Source organism: Pollachius pollachius (genome assembly GCF_949987615.1).
Source record: "Pollachius pollachius genome assembly, chromosome: 4".
Classification (NCBI taxonomy): Eukaryota; Metazoa; Chordata; class Actinopteri; order Gadiformes; family Gadidae; genus Pollachius; species Pollachius pollachius.
Window position 1 is genome coordinate 10,941,689 of NC_136937.1, and position 21,821 is coordinate 10,963,509.

The 21,821-nt window shown below is 47.4% G+C and overlaps 1 protein-coding gene across 1 annotated transcript in view; it reads left to right on the forward strand.

The window, feature by feature from the left end:
- The window catches only part of pdlim5b (PDZ and LIM domain 5b), a 41,982-nt gene extending 37,646 nt beyond the window's left edge, over nucleotides 1-4,336 (forward strand). The window contains exons 9-13 of the mRNA XM_079735044.1: nucleotides 996-1,182; nucleotides 1,522-1,702; nucleotides 2,271-2,391; nucleotides 2,937-3,052; nucleotides 3,359-4,336. Coding sequence (XP_079591170.1) covers nucleotides 996-1,182; nucleotides 1,522-1,702; nucleotides 2,271-2,391; nucleotides 2,937-3,052; nucleotides 3,359-3,448 — 695 coding nt within the window. The 3' untranslated portion in view covers nucleotides 3,449-4,336. The remainder of the gene's footprint in view (nucleotides 1-995; nucleotides 1,183-1,521; nucleotides 1,703-2,270; nucleotides 2,392-2,936; nucleotides 3,053-3,358) is intronic.
- The last annotated feature ends 17,485 nt before the right edge of the window (nucleotides 4,337-21,821 follow it).

Here is a 21,821-nt window from a genome sequence, read left to right on the forward strand (position 1 = left end):
AACGAGGTTGAGTTAGTTCTAGAACACCTGCTGATTAAGGCTTCTTAACGATGTTAAGTTAGAACACCTGCTGATTAAGGCTTCTTAACGAGGTTGAGTTAGTTCTAGAACACCTGCTGATTAAGGCTTCTTAACGATGTTAAGTAAGAACACCTGCTGATTGAGGCTTCTTAATGAGGTTAAGTTTGAACACCTGCTGATTAAGGCTTCTTAATGAGGTTAAGTTTGAACACCTATTGATTAAGGCTTCTTAACGATGTTAAGTTAGAACACCTGCTGATTGAGGCTTCTTAAGGAGGTTGAGTTAGTTCTAGAACACCTGCTGATTCAGGCTATTTAACAAGCTTGACAAAGAACACCTGTTGATTAAGGCTTCTTAATGAGGTAAAGTTTAAACACCTGCTGATTAAGGCTTCTTAACAAGGTTAAGCTAGAACACCTGCTGATTAAGGCTTCTTAACAAGGTTAAGCTAGAACACCTGCTGATTAAGGCTTCTTAACAAGGTTAAGCTAGAACACCTGCTGATTAAGGCTTCTTAACAAGGTTAAGTTAGAACACCTGCTGATTAAGGCTTCTTAATGAGGTTAAGTTTGAACACCTGCTGATTAAGGCTTCTTAACAAGGTTAAGTTAGAACACCTGCTGATTAAGGCTTCTTAACAAGTTTAAGTTAGAACACCTGCTGATTAAGGCTTCTATACAAGGTTTGGCGTTCTACGATCAGGCTTCTTAACGAGGTTCACTTAGTTCTGAAACACCTGTACACAGTGTTCGGTGGAAGTAGCTCCAGTCCCACCCAACTACTAGTACGGCAACTAAATCTACTACCACAAAGACTACTCCTACTGTTACGACTAGTATTAATACTACTTCTTCTCACAATGCTTATCAAATGTGTAAAATGAAAAATAACAATTATAGATTGTGGTGATTATCATTCATTATCCTCACATATATAACATGACCACCTTCTCCCCCCCCCCCCCCACCTCCAGGTTTTCCTAAAGGCCTAGCCCGCCCGGCGCCTTCGTTTGGCAAGGTCACGGAGACGGCCCCCCAGGGTCCCCAGCGGCCCACCCCCCAGCCCCACCCCCAGGACCTGGACTCCCTGGTGCAGAGGGCCGAGCACATCCCCGCCGGCACCCGTACGCCCATGTGCAACAAGTGCAACACCGTCATCAGGTAGAGAAGGGCGGATGTTGGACTGTGGGACGACATGTCCGTTCCTACTGTCCTACAGTCGTCACACAGTCCAACATCCGTGGTCAAATCCATGGCTTTGGGTACGGGTTTGGTATTCCAAATTCATGTTTGATCTCACTTCAACGAACATAAAAAACGCAGCTTTTTAAGCCGGTGTATAATAGTATGAATGCCTCGTCTTTATATCATTCACGCCTTTATAATTAAGGCTGCATGAACTTTGCGGCTTTTAAAAAACAAAATGTAAAAAAAACGTAACTTCTCTGTGGTCCTTTCCCTGTCGCCCCCCCCCCCCCCCCCCCCCCCCCCCCCCCACAGGGGCCCCTTCCTGGTGGCCATGGGCATGTCCTGGCACCCCGAGGAGTTCAATTGTTCCCACTGCCACGGCTCCCTGGTGGACTGTGGCTTCGTGGAGGAGCGCGGACAGGTGTTCTGCGTGCACTGCTACGAGCAGTACCTGGCCCCCACCTGCAAGAGCTGCCAGCACAAGATCCTAGGGGTGAGGAGGGGGCGGGGGCGCACACACACACACACACACACACACACACACACACAGTCGGTATAGAAGGCCCCGCACACATGTTTAAGGGGGTCTGAAGAGGCGAGGACGTTGGGTGTATGAGTGAGGTCTGTGTAAGTCAATAGAATTTTATATTTCACTGCTGTTATTAAACGAGCGGGGGGAGAGGAAGGGATGGAGGGACAGAGGGAAAGAGGGGGTGTGAGAGGGAGAAAAAGAGGGTGGGAGAGAGAGAGAGGGGGAGAGGAAAGGAGTAAGAGAGAGGGAGAAGAATACAGTAGCGGGAGATAGAGAGAGAGAGAAGAAGAGAGAGAGAGAGAGAGAGAGACAGGCAGGCAGGCAGGCAGGCAGGCAGGCAGGCAGGCAGGCAGGCAGGCAGGCAGGCAGGCAGGCAGACAGACAGACAGACAGACAGACAGACAGACAGACAGACAGACAGACAGAAACAGAAACACATAGATAAATGCTTTATTTTTTATCCCCAAAAATGAACAAGCATATGCAGACTTACAGCAATCTCCCCCTTCACTATTCTGTGTTGTCGTAGGAGGTGATGAACGCCCTGAAGCAGACCTGGCACGTCCACTGCTTCGTGTGCGTCTCCTGCCAGAAGCCCATCCGAGGCAACACCTTCCACATGGAGGACGGACAGCCGTACTGTGAGACAGGTACGGGATCGAGACACAGGGAGCCATTGCGGGGTATCAGTGGGAGACAACAGTTCACAATAAACTCAGGCTTCTGCCTCTTTTCATGGACGTGTTGGCATGTGGATCTAGACTTTGGACAGTAGGGTTTCGAAACCCCCAACCTTTCCGGCTTGGGAGTCAGTCACACACCATAGCTCTACTGCCCCATTGACTTCAGTTCCCAAAAATGCATGCAACTGTTATATTTTGTACTCCTCGAAAGGATATGATTCCAGGGAAGATTTTCTTTGTTCCATATTGTTGACGGATTGGATTATTTTTTCGGGAGGAGCCGCAGAAAAGTTTGAACATGCTGCGGTTGTTTAGAGAACTGCTGTTTTCCTATCAACCATCAAGTACATCAGGGGTTGCGTTACCGCATGGTTGCGCTTCAGCTTACTCGTCTCCTGCCACGGAAAGACAAACATATGTCTCTTTGTGTGGTTTTGCCCGAATGGTAGGCCGATTATAATCACACAGTAAACTGTTACTTTAAACCAAACAATGTTTTTTCAAATTTGCAGATTATTACACTTTGTTTGGGACCAGTTGCCATGGCTGCGACTTCCCCATTGAGGCTGGGGATAAATTCCTTGATGCCCTGGGCTTCACTTGGCATGATACCTGCTTTGTGTGCACGGTACGTACCCTGTAAACATAGAGGTAGTTATGACAATCTCAAAATGATATCCGAATAATGTAGAATTAACTACCAACACATTTTAATAACTGTGTCTGTTTGTTTGTGGGTATGTGTGTGCTTGTGTCTGAATGTGTGTGTTTGTATGCATGTGTGTGTGTGTGTATGTGTGTGTGTATCTTTGTGTGTGTGTGTGTATCTTTGTGTGTGTGTGTGTATCTGTGTGTATCTGTCTGTGTGTGTGTGTGTATCTTTGTGTGTGTGTGTGTGTGTGTGTGTGTGTGTGTGTGTATGTGTGCTCCACAGGTCTGCAGCACCAGTCTGGAAGGCCAGGCGTTCTTCTCCAAAATGGACAAGCCGTTGTGCAAAAAACACGCCAACACTGTCAAGATCTAACCTGTGCAAGAGCAGCATTAGGATTCTAGCCAGGGGGTCGATACCACGTTTGGGTCACCATTGATGTTATTCTACAGTTCAGACACATTCTTATCAACTTACCATTATCTGGCTGGGTCACTTATTTGGTCGTGGGTTCTGCTGTCTGGTAGTTTGTTGCATTGTACCTGCATTTTTTAACTTGAGCTTGAACTTGCAAATTTTATGTCAGTAAAGTTGATTCCCCTGTGCAGTTTTTAATGGGCTTTTCATAGATGTGTAGCCTTTATTCAGGTCTATTTATTTTTGCGCTAAACAACATTTTTGGGGGTTTTCAGAGTTATCTTTTTTTTTTGCACATCAAAGTTTACTCCATTGACAAGACCAATCAGTTGCTGATATTCTGTCGTTCAATATGAACTTTGCGATGTGTTGCTGTTCTTAAGAAATGTCCATGGCATGCCTTGACAATCATGCGTCATGTATAGTCATGTTTAAATAGTTTTCATCTTTTTCTTAATTTATGTTATTACGTAGATCATTTTGTAAAAATGTTCATGGGATAAATTGACATGCATGTATCATTTTAACAATGGCCATTAATCTCCATGGCCACCGGTCAGTGTTAATAATGCATTGTCTCTGTCATTCTCAATGTTATTTTACTATAATTGTCAGGCCTTTTAGTAGAGATGCAATATTTGGATTGACCATTTATAAAGATTTGTACACAGAAAAATATACAGCATCACAGAAAAGCGTTTAACTGCATGAATGACGTCCAAAATGTCTGCCCCATGATTGTCCTTACTGTCTAGAAAACATTTTTTTAAATCTGAAGAACCTAAGTGGGCTTATGTCTTGCTCCTCTACCTGTACCTACATCAAATAAAAACAAATTTAAATTAATTGGTGTATCATTACAATAACACACCCATCTGAATGTACGCAACTCATTAGCTTATAGCAGACTTGTGAAGTCTGGTGGTGTGTCTTGCATGGGGACCTGCCAATACAAGCATCGACTCAGCTCCAATGTAGTTAGGGTGTGAGGGTAATGCCAAATAATAATCCGCACGTCACAAGCTTGAGTCATGTGTGTGCCTCTGTAAAACATTTTACGGATGGAATCCATAGAAAAGAAAACTACATAAACTAGTCACTCTTTTAATGCGCTGCGTGGGCAACAGACCAGACGATCACCTTATACGCTTGAGAAAGCTTCTGGACCGTGATTCAGTGGTCGTTATCTCGGGAAATCCAAAACCCGACCAAACACCACCTCGGACGCGGAGCAGAACCTGTGCACTTCTCCAAGACGTCAGAGGTGGGAGCCCTCACTCAGCCGGGAAGGGCATTCATCCACACTGCACAACATAAAGTAGCCCAGGTCCTACGCTCTGAAAGTTCCCCTCTTTCTACACGTTGGGAAAGTATTTTTAAAGAGCGCTGTACAGATGTAGTGAGTGTTAGGCTACAACAACCGCAGTACCCAACAGCAGCCTGGTGAACACAGCCAGACATACAGCGTACGGATCGACTGAATTGTCCTTGACGCGAAAAGGTATGTTTGTTTTGATTTGGTTTCTCTATCGCACAGTGCGCTGCTCCAACACTGATCTTACCGTATAGGCTACATCGCAAAGCTTTCATCATTTTAATCTCTGAACAAACCAAAGGGTATTGTCTTTTTGTGTATGCTTGGGATTAGATTTGGTTTGTTATTTGCATCGGAGTTTGATGCTCAGCTGCTATCAGCCTACGATATCAGCGGGACCCCGATAGAGGTGCTGAGAGGCTGCTACTGAGAGGCTGTGGATGCTCATCACTGATTGGCACCATTATCCTCAAACTGTTGCCCTGTATCTTTGTTTAAGTTGTAGGCTGTTTGCAGAGAGTCACGTAGGCTTAGTAACATGAATGATGTTTTATTCCAATGCAAATTAATAATGGTGTTTAAATAGTTTCACATTAAGTTAAATGTAAGATAAAATGATCTATATTTTTGTGTCTCTGGTAGATCATACATTCTCTGTAGCCCTATTTCCATATCAGAATTGTTTGACTCTGACATGACCAGTCTGACAACAAATAAATGGAAAAGTAATGAGTCATATGCATGAGCATATACAGCTTTGTCATGTCTACATGTACACTTGTATGAGAAAACAAAGCCAAGGAAGAGTGCAGTGTTAAAAACAATCAAGTGCTTACCATGTGTGCAGATCTGTGACAAAACAATTATATTATTTTGGTGTATTTTTGTCTATTTTAGTCAAGTATTAACTTGCCAGTTTATATTATAGTGGCATGGGGGTGAGAGGGCGTGGCATGGGGGTCAGATGGGGAGAGAGTGTGTTTGGGTTGGAGAGAGAGAAAGAGATATGGAAGAAGGGAGGGAGGAGAATGAGATAGCTGAGAGAGAGGGAGAGAGAGAGAGAGACTTCTTTCACGAGGCTAACGTTAGTGGGGATGGCTTGTGAGTGCGGCTGGTCAGCCTGCTGTCTGCCTGCTCACCGTTTCTGGGGTGGCTTCACACACGAGCCGTGGGCGTTGGAACAATGTTAAGGCTGTGAGAGAGAGCGGGGGAGAGGGGGGGGGGAGAGCGAGAGAGGGCGGGAGAGAGGGAGAGATATTGCGATGCTATCTTAGGAGGGAGAAGGCTGGCGTGTTTCTCTCTGTATAAACAACACCTGTGTGATTCTGACTTACAAAGGAATAACACAGTATTTGTTGTTGTTGTGGTTGTTAATGTTATATTACATATTCAATTTACACACAGTGAATAATGCTTCATAACTTTGCTCCTTCTACTATGAATGACCTGGAGTGGGTTGAATGAATACTTGTTTGTGTCCTTGTTGTGAATGATTTGGGAAGAATACTGTAGTGTATGATTTGAATCTATTCCAAACCTTTTTCTTATGCTCAGGATTTGGCTGTTTATGTAACAAAACCACACCAGAAGACTCTTGGAGGACATGAAATATTGTCTCAGTTTAAACATTGGAAATTGTTGTTTGAAGAGCACAAGCACGTGCACACACTCAAATATGCACACACAGAAACACACACACTTACACGCACATGCACACATGCACATACACAGACACAGAAAGCCACACACGCACACACACACACACACACACACACACACACACACACACACACACACACACACACACACACACACACACACACACACACAACAACACTAAACTTAGCAAGATGCAACCCCTCACCCGTGGTTTCCTTGATTTTTCTAAAGACAGGAAGTCAGTTCAGCCAATCAGAGCAGAGATCTTAGATCCATATTCATGAGCTCAATCGGGAACCACCGTAGAGAAGGGGAGAGACGAAAGGAGGACAGGGGAGGGTGTGTCCAACTCCTAATGCAAAAGGCCTGTTGGGCACTTCGCAAAAAAAATGGATCCCTGGTTCTTTTATCAGCTGGAGAAGGAGGAGGAAGAGGAAGATGGGAAGGAAGAGGAGAAGGAAGGGGCGGAGGGGGGGGACTTACAGCTCATCTTGTTCCACTTTACTGCTATCCTCTCCTTTCCTGAAGACCGCCTCTAGTCCATGATGATAATGAGCTCCTAATCTCTGGAGCCCACCGGCTCTCGCAGCCCCCCAATCCCGTTTGACTCTCTGTCTGGTCCGAGGGGCTGAGGGAGGGTGAGGGTGGAGGGTGGAGGGTGGAGGGTGGAGGATGGAGGGGAAGTAGGCCAGCAGAAGGCAGGAATCGCTTCAAGCCGTAGCAGGATGGTGACGGGGTCTTCTGCCTGGAAGGTCATTGACCTCTGGCACAGAGAAAGTTGACATCCTGTTATTTGGTTGAGAGGAGATTGGGGGGGGGGGGGGACTAGAGCCTCACAGTGAAGGGGGGGTGAGATGGTTTCAAATGTTCCTCAACATGACTGACAGTAGTTGTGAGTAATTGTAAACGTGAACACATGGAGTCATCATTTTGTGATTGTGTTTAGTGGTAATGTGTGAATGGATGTTGCTGTATATTAACATGCAAAATTCTCTTTAACAGAAAACACAACAACAACAACAACAACAACAACAGCAGGCTTCGGTGGACCCGGGATCGATTCCAGAATGCGTCACATCTCTCATCTTCACCGCATATCTTTAGTGGGTGAGTCAACCACTCATGAATTGGCATTCATTCATGAAAGGTGTTTTCACTTTCTGGTTGGACTTTCATACCTACACTAGTAGTAGGGAAATATGTTCTGCTTTAAATTACCACCTACGAGGGTTTAAGGAAAACCGAAAGGTGTGTATGTGTGCGCGTGTGCATGTGCAGTTGTATGAATTTGGGTATGAGGGCAGTATTCTACACTATGTGGGTGTTTGTATTTACCATACTCACAAACCATGAAGCGTATATTCGAAATTAAGCAAATATTTTTTATTTATTGATTGTTTGTTTGGCAATGTATTTCGTCATTGGCCAGTTATATGAGTTCAGACCTTAGTCAACCATATACATCTGCCAATATCAATAAAACATTCAATCGTTATTTGAATGTTTGTTCATCAAAACAATATTAATCATCCACTCATGAAGATCCGGCAAAAGGCTGCTATAAACGGAATATTTGCTGACGAAACAATACAGGGAAATATTATGTTCAACGGGAATCATACACTTTGCGTCTGCATTTCGTCGGCTGCCGTCTCTATGCTGCAGCAGAAGTCACACTAGACACAAATGCTCGGCTGGCGCATTCGAAAAAAATGCCTATTCTTCATAATTCATGCTTGTACACATGCATACATATTAAAGTGCATTTCCCAACGCAGGCCATGTACCTCAGGGCCTGCGGCAGCCCACAGCTCCTGGTGGCTCGTATAAAGCCAGGGTGTGTTCATTCTCCAGCCTCCATCGGTGGGACCACTGATGGAGTTGACCTGACACGCAGCCCTGATGCACACCACGTTTGGCGGCTGTTTTCCACACCGAGCCGGCGTTTGCCGTGCGGCGGTGGAATTAGCATTCCTGTGTCATTACGGCAATGAACTTGCCGCTGCAAGACACCTCATAAATAGCCGGAATACGCTGACTCTGCTCCGACATGGAGGCAAGGAAGCTGAAAAAAAAAGCAGCTTGAAAGCTGCAAATGTAGTTTCCTAGCAAGGACATATAGCGTGTATGTCTTCTGCATCTTACAACAGGGCTTACAAAGGGGCTTACAAAACAAGGACAAAAAACGAATCCCATTGATACCTCTTGCAGGTATCAATTTACATTGGCCAACTGTATGAAAGGGCCAGAAATAAATGAGCTATGCCAAGGTGCGATTCTAGTCAGTATCCTTGTCGTTTTGCTTGTGATTGGACTGTGACCGGGTGGTTTCTCGTGTGAAGAGCAACACAATCGCTCCGTCTTCACGTCTGGAGAACCCGCTCTTGACTGTTGACCTCGACCTTTACCGGATTGTGGCAGACAAGATTCCTCTGGTCATGGGTTCCCCCGGGGCTGTTGGGTGGCAGGAGGAACCATCCCAGCCATGCCGATAGTGGTGACACGTGTGCGTCTTCAGAGGGGGAGCGGGCCGCGCCGACCCATGCCAGTGAGCCGTGCGGGGAGGAGGAGGAGGACGACCATCACTAAGTTGTAGTTTGCGTTGCGGGGGAAACACACACCCGTCAAGAATGTTAGGAATCTGTGTGTTAAAGTTCACACTGTAACTGCATCTACGGCCGGAGCACGGCAAATCAAAGGCAGCTGTGTTGGAGTCTGCAGGAGAGAATGAAAGGGTTGTATATGTGTATACATATATATATTCCTACTCCATTTATACATGTCTCTCGGCCATATATATAGGCGAGAGACATGTATAAATTGACCAGGAATGATTGAAATAATTTTGTAATTATACTCTATGCATTAAGCAGATGCCATGCACATAGGTTTGTGTTCGTTGTGTGTGTGTGTGTGTGTGTGTGTGTGTGTGTGTGTGTGTGTGTGTGTGTGTGCCTGTGTGGACGCATGTGGCATGACTACGTCCTGTAACTCAGCGTTGTTTCTGGGACCACCCAGCCTTACGGTAGACCGCCACCTGCTTGGACCGAAAGCCTCACAATGTAACACTTTTTACTGTTTGTTTAGCATTACACGCAGCTGTTAAACGCTTGCTATTGCGCTGATAAAATGTTGGCTCAACACTCTGGACACGGCACGCTTTTCTTTTCACCCAGACTGCCCCAGTCTGTAGAACTCGCAGGCCTCGGAGTTTCTTCATATGTCCGACGCTTTTATTTTGGGACCCAATCTCGGGTAATTACGATTGAATCGATATCACAAATGGTTTCGTTCCAAATGGTTTCGCCACGCTGCAGGCGTTTTGATTGAAACGCATTTTGAACAGTGAGTTTCGGGAAGCCTTTGTTCTTGGCCTCCTCGCTCGGAGCCATTACTCTTCCTGGTGAATTCCCTCTCCTAGACTAACTGACGTTGACAGCTAAGTACTGACTCTGACTGTGGGGGTGCAGGGGGGGGGGGGGAATAACACATGAAATAAATGTATTTCTCATTGAAAATTATTCACTTTTTCTGGAGGCCCTGCCGTTTGTGATGACAGATTGGAAGTCTCTTTCATATGTGTGCTCCCCATCTCTCCCCTTCCTTTTGTCTGCTACATTGACAAGTGGGAGGACAGACCTTGAAGGTGGTAGGGGTGGTGGTGGGGTATACCTGAGAGTCTTCTTCTGCACGGGGGTGTCGCTGACCTCAGAGCTGTGCGGGTTGTGGCTAGGAGGGAAGCACTGGAGGGACAGGGTGAGAGTGGGTGAAGGGGCGGTTTGGGTGAATGGATTTTGCATGGATCAGGTTGCATAGATCATATCAGGCCCCTTCAAATGACCCTCATCATCGCTACACCAATTCATTAATTATAGACCGCGTGGCATCATGGCCATGCAATGAGGAGCATGCAGAGGTCCCGCTGGCTCTATTTCACGTAAAGACCGGGGCGGAAGGTGTGCTCACGGAACGGCCTGGAAGGACGGCCTAATTACTACAGGAAGCAGGAACTTATCAACATGCAAATGCAACATGCAAACTTCCTGTTCACCCCAGTCTCTCTCCCCTTTTTGCTCCCCCTCTTTCTCTCCCTCTCTGACTGACTGACTGTTTGACTGATTGACTGACTGATTGTTTGACTGTTTGCCTGACTGACTGAATGACTGACTTACTGACCGTTTGACTGACTGACTGACTGACTGTTTGACTGACTGACTGGACAAGGCCGTACCAGACCGGACCAGCGCAGTACCGGTCTTCATTCTGTCTCCCCCCTCCCGACTACTGACCAAGTTCTGGCCTCCCTGGTGGCTCCTGAGGGCCCGAGGTAGAGGAGAGGCTGGATCGCATTACATGGGGCTCGTGGTCAGAGAGGCCGAGAGAGGTAGAGAGAGGCAGAGGGAGAAAGGTGAAAAGAGAGAGAGTGAGAGAGGGGATGTTGAGAGGAGTAGGCCAGTAGTAGTTAGTAGTGTCTGGATTGTTTTTGCAGGTGTTTTCGGGGGGAACAGACACACAGCTGTTAACTATCTCTACTACCGCTAGTACACACATGTAAGGCTACAGACAGGAAATATGCAAAACAAATTACACATGCCAGAGAAAACACGGGGGGGGGGGGATTTGGAGAAAGGAGAAAGGCAATGGAATGAGAAAAACAGGCTCGACATAGGCTTGAAAAAAAGCAGGTCATAAGGCACCTGTAGAAGGGGAAAAAACACTTTCGGCCCTAAAAGATTGTATTTCTTGCGTTAACAATTCCAGTGTCTGGTTAGTGTCTAGATGTCCTTCCATCAGGACCGTGTGTGGGGTTAGCGTGGACCAATAGCAGCGAGGCAGCGTTATGAGTAGGAGGCCGCAGCGGGAGATTGGGTTTCTGGCCGCTCCAGTCAACCACATCTGTTCAGGAGGATGAAGGATGAAGGCGGATCTGGGAAATGAAACTTTGTACGCGCTCACATACTGCCGGACCGAATGTTTTGGGGGTGTGTGCGTGTGTGTAACTCAACAGCTGCTTTCTCTCTCTCTTTCTCTCTTTCTCTCTCTGTCTCTCTCTGTCTCTCCCAGTGTCTCTCCCAATGCCTCTCTCACACTTTCTTTCCGTGTGTGGGGGTGTTTGTGCTTCTCTCTCTCTCTATCTCTTTACCTCTCTCTTCCTGTGTCTCTCTATGCCTCTCTCCCTCTTTTTTCTGTGTACGTCTCTCTCTCTCGCTCTCTGTCTCTCTACCTCTCTCTCCCTCCCTCCAGCCACCTGTGTTCTGTGGGCTGCAGCACAGTAGTCCTCTTGTGCTCCCCCCCCCAAAGATCGAGTTCAATTAATGAGCATCCCCCTGTGTCCGCGGCAGGGCCCTGCAGGATAAGCCGCTCTTGTTCTCCTGTGGTTTTATTGAGTTCCTGCTTCCCCTCCGCTGCCGAATAATACACTGGATTCCAGGGCTAAATATACACACACACACACACACACACACACACACACACACACGCACACACAGACATACACACACAACGGTGGCTGTATCGCATGCCGCCTCACGCGGCCGTCGACACACACGCCCCGGACCCACTGGTGCACCAACAGCACCGTCCCAGTGACCCCCAGTGACCCCCAGTGACACACACACACACACACACACACACACACACACACACACACACACACACACACACACACACACACACACACACACACACACACACACACACACACACACACACACACACACACAGCAGGTCTCCCCCTGGGCGAACACACCGCAGACTGGGTGCTGCTGCTCCATCGTGAGGGCGGCTGTAGAGCGGGTGCTCAGGTGGTAGAGCGGGTAGACTAGTAACCGGAGGGTCGCTAGTTCGATTCCCCGGCTCCGCCGAGCTGTCCCTGAGTTGTCCCTGAGCAAGACGTCTCCCCCCGACGAGCTGGCTGCCTGCGTTGTCGACTCCGCCGTCGGTGTGTGAGTGAATGGTCGTATGTCACTTTGGGTAAAAGAGGCAGCAAAATCCCCTTAATGTTTATTTCAGTTTTCGGAAAAAGGGGGCCGCGGATGTGGCAGTGAGCGGGTCTGCTTCTGGAAGGGTCCATGGAGAGGGGGGGCGACCAGGGCGTTGGAGTTGAGGTTGGGGGAGTGGGACTGAGTTAACTCGGATGCCAAATGAGTTGGGCTCCCGGTGTTTTAAAAACATGGCACAGACTTCATTACACATACCTGGACAGCTGAGCGCATGGAAATCCCCTGCTTATTTTGTGGGTGCACACAGAAACACACACACACATACACGTGCACAAGTACGCGGGCGCACTTGCATGCACACACACACCCACACACACACACACACACGCACATACATACACATACACATCAACCAAACAACGCAAAAGAAGAAAAGCTGAGTGGGTTTAAAGAGAAACTAATAAGAATAAGCTCAACTCAATACAGCAGAAAATTCTTCAGCTGGGAAGGACCTCAGGCATCGCGGCCCAGGCAGTACCCTGGCCATGCATCACCCAGTCTGGGTAGAGCAGGGCAGGCCCCCCCTTCCTGGTCAGGTGGGGTGGAGGGTGAGTGCAGGAGGTTCCAGTGTGTTTAACTGGTTCGTCGTAGGCTGAAGCCAAGGCTAGCTATGTTTTTTTAAGTAAATGATGAATATAAACTATGTATCTAAATGATTCTGTTATATTTCTATTATTTATTGACCGTTGTTTGTGCCGTGTGTGGGACAGTAGGGTTGGATTCTTCTGAGGTGTAGTCTTGAGGTTTTGACTGACTGTTCGGAACCAGGGCATGGAGGGGTCGGCTGATAGCCCACTGCCCTGTAGGCAAGGCTGCTGCAGCAGACAATAATTGGCCCGAACCATGGAAGACAAACAAGGGGGGGGGGGGGGGGCGGCAAGCGGACCCTAAAATTGAGATCCTTGACTAGGAGGGGCCCCCTTGGAAAATGAGAGATAGAGCTATGGAGTGGGGAGAATCTTCTCTCTGTTTCGGAGATCTAAAGTTGTCTGTGACAACAAGTCTGGAACAACACACACACACACTGTGTGTGTGTGTGTGTTGTTCCAGACTTGTTGTCACAGTGTGTGTGTGTGTGTGTGTGTGTGTGTGTGTGTGTGTGTGTGTGTGTGTGTGTGTGTGTGTGTGTGTGTGTGTGTGTGTTTGTCTGTGTCTGTGTCTGTGTCTGTCTGTGTCTGTCTGTCTGTCTTTCTTTGGTGTTTCTGTGTCTGTCTGTCTGTCTGTCTGTCTGTCTGTCTGTCTGTCTGTCTGTCTGTCTGGGCGCCTGTGAGAGAGAGAGAGGGAGGGGGAGAGGGACACAGACATAGAGAGAGGAAGAGAGAGAGGGAGAGCGAGAGAGTGGTTTGATAAAATATATCAAAAGGGAAAGGAAAACAAAAGCACAGTTGTCACCACAACAATAAAACCTTCCCAGTGTCATCTGTCCCTCCTCCTCCTCCTCCTCCTCCTCCTCCTCCTCCTCCTTTACAGAAACAACATGAGAGTTATAAATCAGAGAACTTGCGGCGGGATGATCCAAAGAGACACCCCTCCGTCGTTCCTCCCTCCCCTCTCCGCCGCCCGCGGCCTTCATGTGGAGTGATGTACAGTAGTCGTAACCCAAGTGGCCCGTGGACCTGACCCTAACCCCCGCCACCCCCCACCCCCGTGGGTCGCCATCAGGGGTCACGCACGCTGGGGCCCTCAGGATGAAGTCCCCACCCTCTACCATCCACACACACAGAGACACACATACACTCACACAGACACTGACACAGAAACACACACACACACACACACACACACACACACACACAGACACAGACACAGACACACACACACACAGACACAGACACAGACACACACACACACACACACACACACGAGACCAGAGGGATGGATATCTGTAGTGCAACCAATCGCTCCACTATCCCGTCCCGTCTTGTCTGTTTGTGTTAGGCACAGGGTGACGGGACAGCTGTCTCACATGTCTTTCCTGTGACAGGCAAACACACACACACACAGACACATTTACACACGCACGCACACACATGTGCATGCGTGGGGGTGTGTGTCTCGTTAGATCTCGCCATGTCATGTGGGTTTCTTTTACGGATAGTGGTGTGTGTGTGTGTGTCTGTGTGCGTGTCTGTTGCTCCACCAACCCCAACTTTGATCTTTTCGGGGTTTGGGGTTTTGGTGTACCGGGTTTGGGGAGCCGTGCCACGCACTGTGCAACGATGAGGCCACTATACATCTGATACACTTGATAATCAGGGACGTTTGTTCTTGCCCTCTAGGGTTAGGTTGGTGTCATGAATATGTGGCCTGTGAGGCCCTTTGAGACTGTAACTCTGGTTAAAGTAGGGGTTGGGCATTTATTTGGGAAGCCTTTTTTAGTCATTTGTTGAATTTCCCTTTAAATGCCGATCAATAAATGAAATAATAAGAGTTTCTGTAATCATCCGAGAATCATAACCGCAGATTTGCCTCCGGTGAAATATTATAAACTATAACACACACACGGGCCATGCCTGGCAAGCTTTCGTCTTCGCAACAGAAATCAGGAACTCGTTTTTTTTATTTTTTCATTATTTTCTTTCTTTTTCAAGCATTGTATTATTACTCCCGGTCCAATATCCACTTTCACCCTGCGAAGAAAATAGGAAATGGCTATTCATCACATCATCTAGGGATTAGGGTGAGGAATTTGGCCAATTGAAATCCAGATGGGATGAGATATTTGAAGCTGGCTGGATGGCCTGCTGTCTGGCTGGCTGGCTGTCTGGTTGGCTGGCTGTCCCGGTCGCTGCGGGGGGAAACGGGAGCTAAGCTTGAGGTAAGTGTGAAGTGATGGGGATCGGCTGGAGTGTGTAGTCTCCCACCGCGACCTGGATGTGTGGCCCCTGGGGCAAATACAAACACACATACAGACGGACACACACACGCACATACAGACACACACACTATGATACAGATACCGACACACAGGCACGCACGCACGCACACACACACACACACACACACACACACACACACACACACACACACACACACACAGTATGACACAGACTTATTACTTATTACCTATTAACAAAGGCTTATTACAAGGACCTTAATATAAAGCGTTACTGTAATGTAATGTTAAGTACACAACAAGTTCTACAAAATCTAGATACCTTCTAGCTCTGACTCTTATATTCTCCAGTCCAGAGCTCGGTTCAGCCGGACCTTCGGCTCGTCGTGTGTTTAGATTATGGCTGCTTGTGGTTTGGAGACCAACGTTGGTATGATGAGAGATTATGTCCACTTTCTTAGAACCGCCGCCAAGAATATTTTGTTGGAGGAGCACAGTTTAGATTTGTTCTCCAATAAAGTCTTTTTTATTTTGTGTTGTTTAGCAGTGAGACAATACAGATGCACAAGGGTTTGGATCGTGAACATCTCTCAGATGCATGAGCTGGGCTTCCAGTTTCCATGTCAGCAAGATTCAGATGCATTGCTTGAAGGGTCTACGGTCCAAGGAACAGGGACCTAAACAAACTGGCCTGCAGCTGCTTGCTCTCCAGTTGCTTGCTCTTGCTTGCTCTGTCTCTTGGATATGGAAGTGAAGCAAACAGAATCACTTAGTGACTTCATTAAAGTGCAATTTGACCTTTATACATTACAATGCATCAACTCTCAGGTGGGAGTGTCCACCAAGATGTATGATAGATTGATCAGCTCACCAGCCTCCAAGTCTGATCTCTGATCTCTTGATCATACTTCTGTATGGACACACAAATTGGGGCCCTTTAAGATGTTGTAAGTACGTGAGAAAAAGGCAGAAAGTCAGCCATATGGAAAACATGCTCAGAACGCATCATGTGTGGAATAACAAGGCAGTGTGTTCCTTTACACAAATATAAGTCAAAGTCCAGTCAGCGACCTTTCACCCCTGTCCCGTCTTTATCGGCCTCATTACCTCTCTCCTAAACCCCCCAGGGCCCCTGAGAACAGCCCTTAACAAGAGGCTGGAGTGCGTCCCGTCGCCTCTGTAGGCCTACTGTAGGCCCACCATGCTGACCCCAGGTCAGCTGTAGTAGGCCCACTGTAGGCCCACTTTCTGACCCCAGACCAGCTATAGGCCCACTGTGCTGACCCCAGACCAGCTATAGGCCCACTGAGCTGACCCCAGACCAGCTATAGGCCCACTGAGCTGACCCTAGACCAGCTATAGGCCCACTGTGCTGACCCCAGACCAGCTATAGGCCCACTGAGCTGACCCTAGACCAGCTATAGGCCCACTGAGCTGACCCTAGACCAGCTATAGGCCCACTGAGCTGACCCCAGACCAGCTATAGGCCCACTGAGCTGACCCTAGACCAGCTATAGGCCCACTGAGCTGATCCCAGACCAGCTATAGGCCCACTGTGCTGACCCCAGACCAGCTATAGGCCCACTGAGCTGACCCCAGACCAGCTATAGGCCCACTGAGCTGACCCCAGACCAGCTATAGGCCCACTGAGCTGACCCTAGACCAGCTATAGGCCCACTTAGCTGACCCCAGACCAGCTATAGGCCCACTGAGCTGACCCTAGACCAGCTGCCTCCACTGTTTCATACTTGTTTTGTTGTCTCTTAAGTCGTCCATGTTTCTGTTTTGTTTTAACTGGTGTCTTCCTCACACCCGCACTATGCAAACACACACACACACGCACGCACGCACGCACGCACGCACGCACGCACGCACGCACGCACGCACGCACGCACGCACGCACGCACGCACACACACACACACATTATGCACACATGCACACACACAAATATATATCTAATCAAAAACACACACACACACACACACACACACTCACACAGCCACACACACATTCTGCCAGCACCCCGGGGCTGCTCCACTGTGGGTAACTGACCCTGTCATCTGATGACAGATCTGCCAGATCTGTCATCAGATGACAGATCTGCCAGATCTGTGTGTGTATCTTTGGTCTTCTTCTGGTTCCCAGTGGAGAAGCTGTGTGCATAGTTTAGCTCAGCAAACACCGTCGTCTACATGGAGCAACGACTGACTGCTCAGGGTATGAAAGGGAATTGTCTGGCGGAGAAGAGGATGATATTGGGATGAAAAACAGATCTCTTTCTTTCTTTTCCGTGTTCATACCACAGCATTGTTAAATACTTACATCTGATGGGTCAATAATGATGCACTATCTTTCAATAACTCAGAGGGACACCTCTGCCTTTTTAACGGTTCTAAATCAATGCGCTATGAATCCATCATTGAAACAACGACCAGATGTGTCCTTTAAAACAATGTGCTCAAAGCACCGCATTTCAGCGGATTAGGTCGATGAAATAAGACATGATGGTGTGATGTGTGTACCTGATGAGCATAACGGAGGATGGGTGATTGGAATATGGATCTCCATACATACACACACACACACACAAACACAGTAACACCAAGCAGCAGGTGCAGACTGTGTCTTTAATAGTTTTAGAGTTGGAGGGGTTGGAGGGTCCCAGACAGAGACGAAGGAAACGGCAGATTGACATTTCTGACAGCCAGGAAGGAGAAAGGGGGCGGGCCCTGTCACCCGGCTTCCTGGGGAAAAACGGGCTTGAGACACACTGGTCAATGTGTGAATAGAAGGGATTTGTCTCTAATCCCTGACTGAAGCCTTCTAGACACAACTTGTCTGGTTACCACGCACACTACGACACACACTGTCCCAGTCACATGCCCTGCCCCCCCCCCATAAGCAATTAACATTAACTGTTGAACTAATGGCCAAGGGCTTTTTAGTCTGTGGTTTGTAATGGAAATTGCCATAAGACGTGATTTTTCTCAAGACAATAAAAAGCTTTAAGCTTTCAATTATTATACATTGGAGAGGGCCCGTTTTCTGTTCCTCTAATTGACTGACACAGAGGGGGGGGGGGGGGGGGAACGGACGTTCTTGTGTGAGCATCTAAGGGCCGTGTCGTGTGGAACATGTTATCTGCCCAATCGTCACCGATACGCCGTACGATGCTGACAACGCGTCTACCGATTTGAGAAAGAAAAAAGCCTGGAATCGTATATCAAAAATATGTACACCGCAACAACAAAAGGCAACGAAAAAGAATCCCAAAATATGACACGTTTTACAGCGGTGAAACAACAGGGCTGTTCTTGCTGACTCATAGGGCTTGTGGGCGAGCAGGGTGAGAAAGGCTGCCGTTTAAATGTAAAGTGAGACGCTAAATATCATTTGGAAAATGTACTAATGTAATACAGCTACCACCAGGAAGCTTTTAGCTCTCTCGCTCCCTCTCTCCTGCCATTTATGTTTTCTCTGTGTGTGCGCTGCTCATGCACGCACGTGTATTCCTGCCTGTGTGTATGTGAAAAGAATGTGTGTCGTGCGCTTTTCTCGTGTTGTATTGTTTGCGTGTGTGTGTGTGTGTGTGTGTGTTAGAGATGCACAATTGTAGGTGTGTAATGTGAGTGCGTGTGTGTGTGCGTGCTGTACGATTGTAGGTGTGTTATTGTGTGTGTGTGTGTGCGTGCACTCCCACCTGAAGGTTGCCATGTGTGAATATTTTTGCCACAGCTACTCTCTGTGTGTGCCAGCGTTCTGTCAGTTTAATGTAACAACGGAATTGACTGAAACCTTCCACTCTCCCTGGGAGGGAGGGAGAGAGAGAGAGAGAGAGAGAGAGAGAGAGAGAGAGAGAGAGAGAGAGAGAGAGAGAGAGAGAGAGAGAGAGAGAGAGAGAGAGAGAGAGAGAGAGGCTGTGGCTCAGGTGTGCTATCAAAAGCAACTGTCACCACTCCATTCAGCACGTGTTGTGAATTGGCGGCCATTTTGCCCGCCCACCTGTCAGGTAGCGTTTGTATCCCGAGGAAAAGGAAATTGTCTAACCGTCTCCAACAGTGGTTTTACACGAGAAAAAACAGAAGCCCTGCTGTTATTATAATTCAAGAAGTTGTTATGAAATATTACTCATGGCTCAGAGGCAAGGACTTTACGAAGGTGTATTATTCTGACGAAACACATCGTAAACCACGCAGGCAGTGGAGAAGAAGTAGCGAGGAGCGATGATAGATTAGTTTCTGGTGGATTAGCGTCCTGTGCAACTGGCCCAACTATTTCTTTCTGTTTCTATATGTGTGTGGGGGAGGGGAGGGTATCTGTCTGTGTGTACAATTGCGTGCGGGTGAAACAAAAAGAGAGTGAGAGTGTCAAAGAATGACAGAGAGGGAGAGAGAGAGGGAGCGAGAGAGTGGACAAAGGCAGAAGTGTGACTGGCCGAGTGTCCGGCCAGACCGTGCGGTTTGCATTCTAGCTTTGTTCCATGAGATCACAGTTGTGGCTGATGCACGAGAGACTGGCAACAGCTGTTTCTCTCTCTATCTCTCTTGCTTTCTCTCTCTCTCTCTTGCTTTCTCTCTCTCTTGCTCTCTCTCTCTCTTTCTCTCTCTCTCTCTTGCTTTCTGTCTCTCTCTCTCTCTCTTGCTTTCTCTCTCTCTTGCTCTCTCTCTCTCTTTCTCTCTCTCTCTCTTGCTTTCTGTCTCTCTCTTTCTCTCTCGCTCTCGCTCGCTCTCTCCACTCTCAAGTTACAAGCACTGGCTCTGTCCTCCTCGGTACGTTGGGGGTGGCACACACACACACACACACACACACACACACACACACACACACACACACACACACACACACACACACACACACACACACACACACACACACACACACACACACACACAAGCAGCAGGACATGTTGTGTGCCGTCTTGGTGCCAGGGGGCAAGGGTATTAGGAGCGCTCCTCAGAGCAGTAATAGCAGCCAGTAGGATCGCCATCATTTGGACTATAGGCATTAGAGTTAGCATTGACTTTTTTTGTTTATTTGTTTGTGAGTTTCTTGCTTGTATATAGGTTGATATGCTGTTTGAAGTTGAGACATGTAGCCATGACAGAGTCAGACAGAGAGATATAGGTGGATGGATGGATGGGTGGATGAGGTAGGTAAAGAGATAGATACATGGATATAGAGAGATAGATAGATAGATAGATAGAAAGATACAAATATAAATAGATAGATAGATAGATACAAACATATAGATGAAAGGATGGATAGATATAATGATGGATAAAGATAGATACAAATATACTGTTCGATAGATAGATAGATAGATAGATGCAACCCCCCCCCCCCCCCCCCCCCCCCCAATTCAGAAGGACAACAACACGTTACTATTTCCAGAAACCCAACACGTCCCATGTTCTCAGTGGTTTGAATGGTGTGTGTGTGCTCCAGCCATGCAGAAATCTGCTGCTACTTGGTCTGGATTATCGAAAGAGTAAACAGCTTATTAAAGCCCGTATAATGGGCTGGATCATCCCCAAGGACTCAGTTTAAGGCACCCCATGCAATGAATCCAGGATGTTGTTGTTTGGATCGGGGGGCTCAAATTGATATTTTGACTCTTTCTGAAGGGGTCTACGCAGCTCAGATGAAGTACAATATAAAGACTTGCACAGGCCTGTAGGACGTATGGAGAATGACTGCACAGCACTTATAGACATATTTAATCCCTTAAGGAAATGGGAAAGTTTATGTTCCTGGCAGCGTTGGGTTAGAGTTCAGAGCTGCAAAGCAGATCCATTTTAATGCGAGGTACTGGATGACCTCACTTGATAATTACGATGGGAAACGTATAGCCTGGCTGAAGGGCGTCAGTCCCACTGCAACACATTGTAGTCAAATCAACCTTGAAAGGCTGTCTTGCAAACAAACCAACAATTGTTGTGGTTCCCTTCCATTTAAAAAAATGATACTCTCTTTTTTTTAAAAAGCCTACATCCAAACAAAATTGCAACCGCTGTTGCTGTGAGTTATGTGCGACAAACGTCTTTAAATCGGATAATCGATTGTACAGACGAAAGTGGGATTATATTGTTTCTCACTTTGAGTCGATTTTGTCCTAAAACTACCTTGCACAGAACGCTTCATTAATCGTCCTGACATTTCCTCACATGCATCTTTGGTCATCTGTTATTGCTAAATGGCGTGCGTGGAGTTCCTTGTGATAGCAGAACAACGTGCTAATATCGACCACATGTTGTGTGGTTGCGTTGGCCGCGTGAGGTCCTGTGATCCACACGAGCAACAGTGGAAACGTTCTTTTACAGCCGTTGCCTCTTGTAGCAGTACAACAATGACTCTCATTTCATTTATTGTGAAGACCAAGACAGACAAGGACCATGTTCAGAAACACATCTGTGTGCAAGATGAAGTAGCATAATTGTGGCTCTGTAATCGCAGGGCTTTGTCATCTGCGAGCCACAAATTGCTGTCATAAATTGCTCTTGACTATTGAGAGCGATATG